A 12,114-nucleotide genomic window follows, 5' to 3' on the forward strand; every position below is an offset into this window, starting at 1 on the left:
ACCAAATCAGCTAGGGTTACCTTGATCTTGTTAGGGAGAAGAGAGAGGGTGATGTGTATGCTAGTGTAGAAGCTACTGGATTCTAACCAGAGATCTGGCACTGCCTAGCTGTATAAGCTTTCTCTGCATTTTGGAACGTCAGCTTCCCCGTAGTGAAGTCATGGGGTCAAAGAGCACGGATGTTTCTGTGGTTCCCATGCCACCCTGCTGCCCTCCAGAAGGAGTCCCGCTGACAGGGGTGGGCCCAGCTCTCCCAGTGCAGTGGGTGATCAGGTACACTGGGTGGTGTCAGGGACGCCCTCCTGAGAGAGGCTAGAGGAGCAGGTATTCTCCCCTCCCATCATCAGAACGACATGGAAGACGGGGTGAACGCGCTGCCATCTAGAAATCAGACTGCGAGGAAAGGCATCAAAAGGCTGAGCCTCCTAGTCTCTGGTTCGTCGCATTCTGGTGTTTTCTCCTGCATCTTCTTCTGTACCTCCGTGTTTCTAAAAGGCACATATATCCACTTTAAAACAATTTCTAATTACGCTCCCGGATCCATCCGCCTCTCTCTAGGCCTCAGAAATCCGACCGCAGGGCGCCGGCGTAACCCCAGCACTCTAAGCCTGGGAAGCTGGAATCTCCCCGCGAACTGGCCTCCCACCGGAGACTTCTGGGGCGGGGCATACGTGGACAGGGGCGGGGCCGGATAGGGATCCTCCCATTTGGCGACCAGTCAGCTCTTCCCAAGCACACGTCAGAGGCGGGCCGTTCTCACCCGGCGGCTGGAGCAAATGGAGGAGGAGGCCTGTGGGCGGGGCTTCTCCGGCCCGGGGCGGGGCCTCCGCTGCTTTCCACTCCCACCCCCCACCTGGCTGCGGAGCGGCAAAGCCCTCGCCCCAGGCGGGGGTGGTGCCTGCGGGCTGTGGCCCCGCCCCGGGCCGCCATTGCAAGGCCTTGTGGGGCTGTGTGTCCTCTGCTCTCGCTCTCTCCTTCCTTTGCCGAGCAAGGCGGTGCGGCCGGCCTGACAGGGTCACCCCCGACCGAGGTCGCATCTCCCCACAGCTAGGCAAGTCTCCGGCCGGCCCAGCCCCCATCGCAGGCTCCCGGGCCCGGAGGGGCGGCCTGAGCTCGGGGCCTCCCAGGGGAGGGGCCTGCGTCCGAGAGAACCACTTTCATTTCCCAGCCCCAGAGGGCTCCGCAGGCACGATCGACCTCGAGCCAACGCGTTTCCGAGACCCCCTCCTGTCCCGACAGGGCTTCTCTCCGCGTTCCCCGGAGCCTGGCCAGGTGGATGAACAAGTCCGTGCACCGATCGCGCCCGTCCCGCCGCAGGGGCCCAGCTCTGCCTCATCCCTGACCCCCACCCAAACCTGCTCTTCTGCTTTGTTGCCTCCAGAGCGCACGGTCCCCAAACAGTTCACCTGCCGGCGGCCCCAACCCAGCGGGAGACGTGGACATGAGGTTGGCAGGTGGGTGGCTTCCACAGTGAACAGGAGGAAGTTGGAAAGGAGACCCGGCTGGCCCAGGTGTCCAGGGGACTGCAGCCGGAGGGGCCCAGGTGGACCACGGGGTTTGCTTTTGCAAACGGAGGACTATGCACAAACATTCATTCCAGGACCTTGAACAAATCCTTTCACTTGCTAGCATTTCAGCTCCCCGAGCTGTGAGATGAGGATTAGGGTAGTGAATTTCTACCACCTCGGGCAACTGGTTGCTGTTCGGAAAACAAGTTGTGGGAGAGAGGCTCCAGGGAGCACGGAGACTGGGTGGAGAGGTAGTGGTCTTAAAGGAGAAACTGACCCAAGTGGCTGTGGGGTTGAATATGAATCTCTAGTGCTAGCCCTGCTGTCGGCTGGATAACGAAGGATGAACGTGGATTAGGGAGGGACAGCTTGGGGGATGGAAAGCAGAACTCAAGAATTAGAGTTCATACCTGGTAAGGTTGCAACATTATGAATGCATTCCGGTGGAGCGAGCCAGTGGGGAACTGGCTGGGAGGGTGTAGCCTCAAGGCTTGGGCAAAAGAAATAGGGTGCCACTGCCCCCTGGGGGGGTGATTCAAGGCGGGGAGTAGGTGAGAGCACCTATAAGGAGGGTAGAGGAAGAAGAGTAGAATAGGCAGAGAAGACAGCCTATCCCTTCCAGCAGGGAATTGTTTTCAGCAGGAGGGCCTGGGCAGTCAACTGAGAAGTCCAGAAAGATCAGGGCTGACAAGTGACCCGGGGAGTTGACACCAAGAATGTCATAGGTGGCCTTGGAAACAAGTTGGGTTTTGTTGTTGTTGTTGTGGGTGTTGTTTTTAATATATTTTTTATTGATTTCTGAGAGAGGAAGGGAGAGGGAGAGAGAGAAACATCGATGAGAGGGAGTCATTGATCAGCTGCCTCCTGCACGCCCCACACTGGGGATCGAGTCCACAACCCGAGCATGTGCCCTGATCGGGAATCAAACCGTGACCTCCTGGTTCATAGGTGGATGCTCAACCACTGAGCCACACCAGCTGAGCTTTTTTTTTGTTTGTTTTTGTTAATCCTCACCCAAGGATATTTTTTATAGTGGAAGGGAGGGATGGGGGGAGGGAGAGAGAGAGAGACATCAATTGGTTGCCTTTCTCCCCCACGCACCCCAACCAGGGCCAGGGATCAAGCCTGCAACCGAGGCACACACTCTTGATTGAAATCGAACCCAGGACCTTTCAGTCCGCGGGCTGATGCTCTAACTACTGAGAAAAACCGGCTAGGGCAGGAGGAGAGATGTTGAAAACAGAAGAGAAAGACAGAGATGGGATGATTGCTGTTACAAGAAACCTGAGCAGGGCCCTAGCCAGTGTGGCGCAGTGGATAGAGCGTCGGCCTGTGGACTGAAGGGTCCCGGGTTTGATTCTGGTCAAGGGCACATGCCTGGGTTGCAGGCTCAATCCCCAGTTGGGGGCGTGCAGGAGCCAGCCGATCTATGATTCTCTCTCATCATTGATGGTTCTATCTCTCTTTCCCCCTCCCTTCCTCTCTGAAATCAATTTTTTAAAATATATTTTACTGATTTTTTACAGAGAGGAAGGGAGAGGGATAGAGAGTTAGAAACATTGATGACAGAGAAACATCGATCAGCTGCCTCCTGCACACCCCCTACTGGAGATGTGCCCGAAACCAAGGTACATGCCCTTGACCGGAATCGAACCTGGGACCTTTCAGTCTGCAGGCCGACGCTCTATCCACTGAGCCAAACCGGTTAGGGCGAAATCAATTTTTAAAAAATTAAAAGAACAAAACAAGAAACCTGAACAGGGAGGAGAGCTAGGGATCCACGTCACAGCAGGTGAAGGGACTGGTCTTCAAAAGGACTAGGGACCTCCTCCTCCATCACAACAGGAGAAAAACAGGATGTGATGGGTGGATCACAAATACCCGCAGCCTCAGGCAGGAGGGTGGGTGCTCCTGGGGGAGTGTGAGAGCCCTCTTGAGCAGCGAGTTCTGGAAGGCCCCAGCACCTGCCCCGGGGGAAACCAAGCTGAGAGCGTTGGAGCTGCCGCCCTCCGGCCGGGGCCGGCCTCCTGTCCTCCAGTCACTTCATCCCAAGTGGATGGGGAGATCTGGTTGCGAGAGGCCCTGGGACCATTTGGAGCTCACTGGCATCTGAGGTGGCCTTGCCTTGTCTGTCCTGCCTCCAGGCCCCCTCCGCATCGTGGCCCTGATTGTGACCGTGGCTCTCACCTGGATCATAGTCAGCATCTTCCTGGGTGGGCCTGGTAGTGGCTTCTCTCGCATCCAGCAACTCTTCATCAGTGAGTGTGGGACTCTTCCTTGCCTGGCTACAGAGGTCCCCATGGTGGCCACCTGGGCCCGTGGGCTGAGGCTCAGGCTGGGGGCGGGAGGGCCCTGGATTTCCTTTCTCTTCCTCCGTCTGTCTCCTGGCATCCAGCACAGCCTTCTGGTTGGGAGGTTGCTTGGGCTGAGCAGCAAATCCCCGCTGATTAGTTCTGAGCCCAGTTGGAGTGGGCGGGGCTTGAGTAAGGGGCAGAGGGACTTCCGCTGAACATTGGGGATGACTCCCTGGTTGCTCCCTGCCGACCTTCTGCTGAGCTCTGAGATTAGGAGGGGACTCTACACCTTATCTCTAGTGACCTAAGTACTTTGTACAATTCCAACTTACCCTTTTCCTGGAGCAGGGAGCTTTGCATATGAACATCATTTAGACTTGAGCAAGAACATGCCAAGATCAGCCTGGCTTAGCCCTTGGCCTCTGAGCCTGTTACTCCACCACCTTGACTGCATGGTATGGGGCCAGGCTGCCCTGCTGCAGGCCAGGAGGCCTCCGCACTAACAGAAACAACTCCCTCCCCACAGGCCCAGAGAACTCAGTGACAGCAGGTAAGGCTCCTGTTACCTCCCTGCCCCTCTTCTGGGCCTGCCCCTCCTCCTACTTATGTGACACCCTGCCTGCCCCCAGCTCTCCAGGGTTTCTGGTTTCCACTTATCTCTCCCCAAACTGGCCAGTACAGCCCGCTGAGCCGCTTGCATGCCGTCAACCTAGGAAACAAGTTCCCTGCTTCCAGAATACACTGGTGGGACAGGAATAGGATAGAAATTTCCATTCCAGCCTGGCCAGTGTGGCTCAGTGGTTGAGCATCGACCTATGAACCAGGAGGTCACAGTTCGATTCCTGGTCAGGACTCCATCCCTAGTAGGCGACCTGCAGGAGGCAGCTGATCAATGATTCTCTCTCTCATCATTGATATTTCTTTTTTTTAAATATCTTTTTATTGATTTTTTTACAGAGAGGAATGGAGAGGGATAGAGAGTTAGAAACATCGATGAGCGAGAAACATCCATCAGCTGCCTCCTGCACACCCCCCACTGGGGATGTGCCTGCAACCAAGATACATGCCCTTGACCAGAATCAAACCTGGGACCCTTCAGTCCCCAGACCGACACTCTATCCAGTGAGCCAAACCAGCTAGGGCACGTCATTGATATTTCTATCTCTCACACTCTCCTTTCCTCTGTGAAATCAATAAAAAATCAATTTTTTTTGAGGGGGGGGACATAAATGTGTTTATTGGCAAGGTATAAAACCAATCCAGGAAAATAAAATTACCAGTTTAATAAAATGATTGCACACATTCTTTAAAAAATTATTCTTACTCATTGACTTGGAAATGATTTCAAATCTATAGAAAATTGGAAAAAATTAGGACAAAGAATATTGTACCCAGCTTCACCTTTTGTTAATATTCTGCTGCTTTATTAAAAATATATTTTTAAAATATCTCTTATGGGGACACAATACAGCCTGTGACAGAGGTTGTCCTTCTGTCCTTCCACCTCTGCCCCATGGGAATCAAGTGCTTTCTCTCTTTGTTCAAAAAACGTATTTTTGTTGATTTCAGAGAAGAAGGGAGAGGGAGAGAGAGATAGAAAATCAGATGAGAGACATCGATGTTTCTGACTCTCTATCTCTCTCCCTTCCTCTCTGTAAAAAATCAATAAAATATATTTAAAAAAAAAAAAAAAGAAAGAAAATCAGATGAGAGAATCATTGATAGGATGCCTCCTGCACGCCCCACACTGGGGATCGAGCCCGAAACCCGGGCATGGGCCCTGACCAGGAATCAAATCATGACCCCCTGGTTCATAGGTTGACGCTCAACCAGTGAGCCACGCCGCTCTCTCAGTTACTGCTCTCCTTCAGTCTGTTCTGGCCGTACGCGCATCTGTACATTTGCCCTCCCAGCTGCTGCTACTTTCTCTTCTCCGATCAGTGGCAGAAAAGCCGCCCTAGGGGTCCCTGTCACCTTGCCTGCGGCCCAGGGGATACAGAATGCCTGGAGGTGTTCCTGGCCTGAGCCATGTCCTCTCCCCGAACTGGCCCCCTGCTCAATCATCAGTCATTCCTCCCTATGGGCCGGTCCTGACCACCCTCCCTCAGACTTCGGATGACCCAGGGCCAGGCCCATGGGTCACCCCTACTGTCCCTGCCCAGAGCCGCGGGCCAGGAAGTACAAGTGCGGCCTGCCCCAGCCATGTCCTGAGGAGCACCTGGCCTTCCGCATGGTCAGCGGGGCTGCCAATGTCATCGGACCCAAGATCTGCCTGGAGGACAAGATGTGAGTTCCTTGGGGTGTAGGGGGGGGGCGGGGGCGGGGGAGGGAATGGGTGATCGGAAGCTGGGCCTGTAAGGTCAGGAGAGTGGAGCAGACGTGCCACTTGAGGGCTGTCCCCTTGCTAGGCTCATGAGCAGTGTGAAGGACAACGTGGGTCGAGGACTGAACATTGCCCTGGTGAATGGTAAGTTCCCTCGGATGTGGGGTCAGAGTTTGGTTGAGGAAAGGGGAACCCTGCTGTGCTGTGACCTTCCCCACCCCCTCCCCTTCCCGCCCTTCCCCTCCCCTCCGAATTCCCAAGGAGGCGGGGCAGGGGTTTGTGCTAGCTGAAGGGTCCACAGAAGTGACTCAATGAACAAAAGCATGGTGGCAGTAGAGCCCTGCCAGTGTGGCCCAGAGGTTGAGTAGTCAACCCATGAACCAGGAGATCACGGCTCAATTTCGATTCCCGGTCAGGGCATATGCCCTGGTTGCAGAATCGATCCCCAGTGGGGGGCATGCAGGAGGCAAGCTGATCATGGATTCTCATCATTGATGTTTCTATCTCTCTCTCCCTCTCTGAAATCAAGAAAAAATATATGTATTTATTTTTTAAAAGGATGATAGTAGGAAAGAATTAGGAGTTTCCAGGAATTTGAAGGGCACACCTGGAGGGCCTCAAATGCCAGGCAGAAGCTTTGCAGCCTTGGATGGGCCGCCGCTGTCTGAATAAGGGGCATAGTTGGCAGGAATATGGGGGCATATATATTTTTTGCTTTTTTAAAAAAGTGTTTCCCTCTATTGATTTTTGAGAGAGATAGAAAGGGAGAGGGATATATAGAGAGAAACATCATCAATCGACTGCCTCCTGCACGCCTCCTACTGGTGATCGAGCCCACAACCCGGGCATGTGCCCTGACCAAGAATCTAAATCAAACCATGACCTCCTGGTTCATGGGTCAACATTCAACCACTGAGCCACACCAGCCAGACTGATATGGGGGGATATTTGAAGAGGTTCTAGAAGGGTTGCACCCAGTGACCATGCCATGTGGTGAGCCTAGTCTGGGAGGACTGAGGTGGTAGGGTGGGTTTGCCCTGCTGGCTTGCCCAGGAAGACCCCATCCTCCCTGTTGATCCAGGGGTCAGCGGTGAGCTCATCGAGGCCCGGGCCTTCGACATGTGGGCAGGAGGTGAGTGGCCACCTGGCCCCCCAGTTTTGACTGTGCGGCAGAATGACTGGGTGTCCTTCCCCTAACCAGTGGTTCTCAACCTTCTGGCCCTTTAAATACAGTTCCTCATGTTGTGACCCAACCACAAAATTATTTTCCTGGCTACTTCATAACTGTCATGTTGCTACTGTTATGCATCATAATGTAAATATCTGATATGCAGGATGGTCTCAGGTGACCCCTGTGAAAGGGTCGTTCAGCCGCCAAAGGGGTCGCAACCCACAGGTTGAGAACCACTGCAAACACTGCCCTTCCTCTGGCCATTCGCTGGGGGCTTCTCGAGCACTTCCTTGGGTTCGGAAAAGGCAGGGGCAGGGACAGGTGTGTGGCCATGGGGAGTGCCCTGGCTTCGTATACCAGTTTGTTCCTGTCACCCTTAGTGGGGTGTGTCCCTGGCCTGATCCCTACTTTTAAGTGTCCTCATTCGGAGAATAGGGGTTAGTGGGGGAGGGAAGCCCAGTGGTGCCTGATGCTCCGTGTTCCATGGGATCTGTGCCCCCAGATGTCAACGATCTTCTGAAGTTTATTCGGCCACTGCATGAAGGCACCCTGGTGTTTGTGGCATCTTACGACGACCCCGCCACCAAGTAAGTGCTTGCCCGGGCCAGCCTCAGCCTTGCCCTCCTATGGCGACCACTCACACCTTCTCCTTCTGTGCGGCAGGATGAACGAAGAGACCAGGAAGCTTTTCAGCGATTTGGGCAGCAAGAATGTCAAGGACCTAGCCTTCCGGGACAGCTGGGTGTTTGTGGGGGCCAAGGGTGTGCAGAACAAGAGCCCCTTTGAGCAGGTACGGGGCGGTGGGGGAGGCTGGCAACTCCACTTCCCAGACCAGGGAGCTGGCCCGGGCTTTCTGCCTGCATCTCATGAGGTCCCCCTTTGTTCATGCTGTAGCCTTCCCTAAATCCTGTCCCTACACCCCTACCCGAGGCAACTCTGGCCCCCTCCTGTATGGATTTTACCCTAAAGGGTCTTTACTTTTATTTTTTCAAGTATTAATTTCTTGAAATTTTTTTATTTATTTCCGAGAGGAAGGGAGAGGGAGAGAGAGATAGAACCATCAATGAAGAGAATCACTGATGGGCTGCCTCCTGCATGCCCCCCACCTGGGACCGAGCCCGCAACCCGGGCATGTGCCCTGACCGGGAATTGCACCATGACCTCCTGGTTCATAGGTCGATGCCCAACCACTGAGCCCACCGGCCAGGCCCTAAAGGGTCTCCGAGTGTTACACACTGGCAACACTCACAAGTAAGAAACTCGCCTCCTAAACACTTCAAGATGCTTGGTCCTCCCATCCTCCCGAAACCCAATACCCAGATTCACGCTGCATGCCCTTCTGCACCAGCCTGGCTGCTGTCTGGCTCACGGCTCCTCTGGGGTCACCCGTGTCAGGCCCCATGCGAGGGGCTGGGAAGCCCCAGGTGCCATCCTCATTGCTGGGAAGCTCCCCGTTCTGTGAAAGCCATGGTGTCCCCAAGCCCTGCTCCCCACAGCAGGACTAAAGAAATAGCCTCCACTGATTTCTGGAAGCTTCTGGTTACCAAAAGAGCAGCTTAACAGCCCCCCCCCCCCCCCCGCGAGAAGAAACACTCCCTGTGAGCTTGCTCTTCCTATAACTTCCAGCAGCTCCTGTGGGCTGGGCAGAGACAGGCATACAGACAGACCCCTTCCTTCCCTCCCCAGCGTGTGCCAGGCCCACAGAGGCGCAGAGGAGTTGGCCTCTCACTGCACCTGTGGAGGTCACGCCGGGGCAGCCAGGGCTATTTCTCCATGAGAAAGATCAAGGTGCCGGGACAGACAGAGGGGGCGGGTGCCCTGAGAGTGCACGGTTGGCTGACACTGGCCCAGGGGCACTGCCAGTTCTTTCTCGGATGCGTGAGGAATGAGGCTGTGACGCCCCGCTCCTTTGACCCCGCAGCATGTGAAGAACAGCAGACACACCAACAAGTATGAAGGCTGGCCCGAGGCACTGGAGATGGAAGGCTGCATCCCAAGGAGAAGCACGGCCAGCTAGCCAGCCAAGCGACGACCAGGCTAAGGAGGCTGCGTGTGCCTGGCCCAGGAGGAGGCAGAAGTGGTGCCAGCGCAGGGCTGAGTCCCGACCCCACACCGGCCAGGAGCGCTCTCTTGTTCAACACATCAGGGCTCCGAGGCCGTGAGCGGTGACCTGTGTGTGACTGGTGGCGGGGACTGCGATGGCCAGTCTCATTGTACTCTGGCAGGGGAGCCCAGGTCCCCATCTCCTTTTCCTAAGGCTGCTTTCCCTAGTCAGCCCCCACCCACTTCCCAAGGCCCTGGGTGCTCGCCCCCTGGCAGCACAGCCACCTGGTTGGGCAACTTCCGGAACCTCTCTGCCCAGAGCCGCTCACTGCTCTGCAGACTAGTCCTGTTTCCCACAGGTTTCCTTCCGGTGAGCCACATCTGGCGGCCCATGGCAGGGACCTACCTGGCTGCCTCCTGCCCCGCTCTCTGTAGGAAGGGGCCGCCTTAGAGCCTGGCTGGCCAGGGCAGTAAGGCAGTGAGCCTGGTCACGGGCCCTGGTGCAGTGGGTGGCAGCTCCTGCAGTTTGTCACAGGACCCGGCTTCTAGATGACCTCTTAATAAATTGGTGCCCCAGTGGAATGTGTGCACTCAACATGGAGTCGGGTGGTGTTGTCCTTGGGAGAGGGATATGACCTAGAGGCCCAGCCAACCTACCCCCACGGCCTTAGCAGACAGCCTTTGTCTCCAGGACTCTGCCATGGACATGTCCTGCTGTCGCTGAGCTGGGACTCAGGTAGCAAGCAGAGCAGCTCGCCAGCTGGTAGCCCGTATCCTTGCCCAAAAGGGACAGTTCTGCTCTCTGGACAGGAAACCCACCAACTCCCTCACACACAGCACAGGCTTGTAGGAACACCTGATGGGGATTAAATCCTGCCCGGGCCTCCCACTACACCCAGCCTCCCTGGGAGCCAGTGTGTGTCCCCCCAGCACTCAGCTTTGGGTGCCTTTGAAATCAGGACTGCAAAAGGCAGAGTCATGTGGACTATTTATCATGTCTCACAGATTAGTTCTATTTCCCTTCATTGAACGAGAACCAGCAAGAAACTAGCAGAAGTTTTGCTGGAATACCACATTGCGGGGGTGGGGGGGTACGCAGGTACTACAGTATGGAGTCAGAAAAGGGAGAGAAGTCACTGCCCTAGCCAGTTTGGCTCAGTGGATAGAGTGTTGCCCAGGAGATGCTGATCACCCAGCCTGGCCCTCTATCAAGCACTGTACATGTATCTTTTTTTTCATAGACTTTTTTTTACTTTTTCTTTGCTAATCCTCACCTGAGGATATTTTTTCTTTTTAGAGATAGTAGAAAGGAGGGACGGAGTCGGGGAGAGAGAGAGAGAAAAAACATTGATGTGAGAGAAACACATCAACTGGTTATCTCCCAACTGGGGCTGGGGATCTAATCTGCAACCTAGGTACGTTCCCTTGACCAGCAACCAAACCCACGACCCTTCAGTCCATGGGCCAACGCTCTAACCACTGGACTAAACAAGCCAGGGCTAGACTTTCCTTTTTAGGGTTTTAGGTTCACAGCAAAGTTGAGCAGAAAGTACAGTGAGCCCTGGCTGGTGTGGCTCAGTGGAAGAGCACTGGCCCAGGCACCAAAGGGTCACGGGTTTGATTCCTGGTCAAGAGCACATACCTTGATTGCAGGTTCGATCCCCAGCCCTGGTTTGGGGTGGTGTGGGAGGAAATCACTGTGTCTCTCTCACATTGATGTTTCTCTCTTCCCCCTCCTTCCCACTCTCTGAAAAGCAATGGAAAAAATATACTCAGGTGAGGATTAACAACAGAAAAAGTACAGAGAGTTCCTACATACATCATCATCACCCGAAGCCCACAGTTGACATTAGGTTCCCTCTTGTGTGGTAGTCTGTGGATTTGACAAATATATAATGATGTGTAGCTACCATTATAGTATCATACATGTATTCATTTTTTTAAATACATTTTATTGATTTTTTACAGAGAGGAGAGGGATAGAGAGTTAGAAACATCAATGAGAAACATTGATCAGCTGCCTCCTGCACACCCCCCATCAGGGATGCGCCCGCAACCAAGGTACATGCCTTGACTGGAATTGAACCTGGGACCCTTCAGTCTGCAGGCTGACGCTCTATCAACTGAGCCAAACTGGTTAGGGCCATGTATTCATTTTTAAACCTTTAATTAGGGAAATTTCCAAAAGTCCCCCAAAGTAGATAGAATACTGTAAATAAACCTCAATATACCCTTTGGGGCTACCACAGTGATAAAATGAAAGGGAACCTCACTGAAGGTCTGTACTGCAAGGCTGGGTGTCTTGGAGGCCCCACCATGCCTCTCGAACAACTGCTGTGACTGCCAACCTTCCCCAAACATTCACCAAATGTCTGCGAGATTGAGCCCCAGTCACAGCTCCTAACTTCTCAGGGGTCTGTGCCCTCCCTGGGGGTCACCAGAGTCACACAGATGGAAGCAGCAGGCCAGCTTTGTCCCCCACTTGGCCTCATGCAGGCTAGAAGCTGATGACAGTGTGGAGTGCAGCTGCCTGCCTTTCCAAAGTGGAGGTCAAACTTTATCCTGCAGTCCTCCTCTGCCAAGATGTCCCCCACCCCACCCAGAGCCCTCCCCTTTAGGCGTTACAACATCCTCGGTTACAAGTACCAGAATCCCAACTCAAACTGGCATAAGCAAAAAATAAGTAATGAGCCTGGCTAGCATGGCTCAGTGGTTAAGCATCAACCCATGAACCAGGAGGTCACGATTCGATTCCCAGGACACATGACTGGGTTG

The 12,114-nt window shown here is 54.3% G+C and overlaps 1 protein-coding gene across 6 annotated transcripts; it reads left to right on the forward strand.

Moving 5' to 3' along the window:
• Positions 1–893: 893 nt before the first annotated feature.
• FAM3A (FAM3 metabolism regulating signaling molecule A) lies at positions 894–9,921 on the forward strand. Of its 6 annotated transcripts, none has more exons than XM_036305579.1 (10): positions 894–1,284; positions 1,382–1,454; positions 3,653–3,766; positions 4,309–4,352; positions 5,927–6,088; positions 6,211–6,269; positions 7,207–7,257; positions 7,799–7,883; positions 7,960–8,086; positions 9,218–9,921. In XM_036305579.1, the coding sequence occupies exons 5-10, from the start codon at positions 5,937–5,939 to the stop codon at positions 9,311–9,313; spliced, it is 570 nt and encodes a 189-aa protein (XP_036161472.1). In that variant the 5' UTR covers positions 894–1,284; positions 1,382–1,454; positions 3,653–3,766; positions 4,309–4,352; positions 5,927–5,936; the 3' UTR covers positions 9,314–9,921. The 6 variants fall into 6 exon arrangements, with proteins under 6 accessions (XP_036161472.1, XP_036161473.1, XP_036161469.1 ...); XM_036305580.1 differs by having other exon boundaries at positions 4,329–4,352; XM_036305574.1 differs by having other exon boundaries at positions 895–1,284; positions 4,329–4,352; positions 5,965–6,088.
• The last annotated feature ends 2,193 nt before the right edge of the window (positions 9,922–12,114 follow it).

The sequence above is a fragment of the Myotis myotis genome, unplaced genomic scaffold (genome assembly GCF_014108235.1).
Source record: "Myotis myotis isolate mMyoMyo1 unplaced genomic scaffold, mMyoMyo1.p scaffold_m19_p_4, whole genome shotgun sequence".
Classification (NCBI taxonomy): Eukaryota; Metazoa; Chordata; class Mammalia; order Chiroptera; family Vespertilionidae; genus Myotis; species Myotis myotis.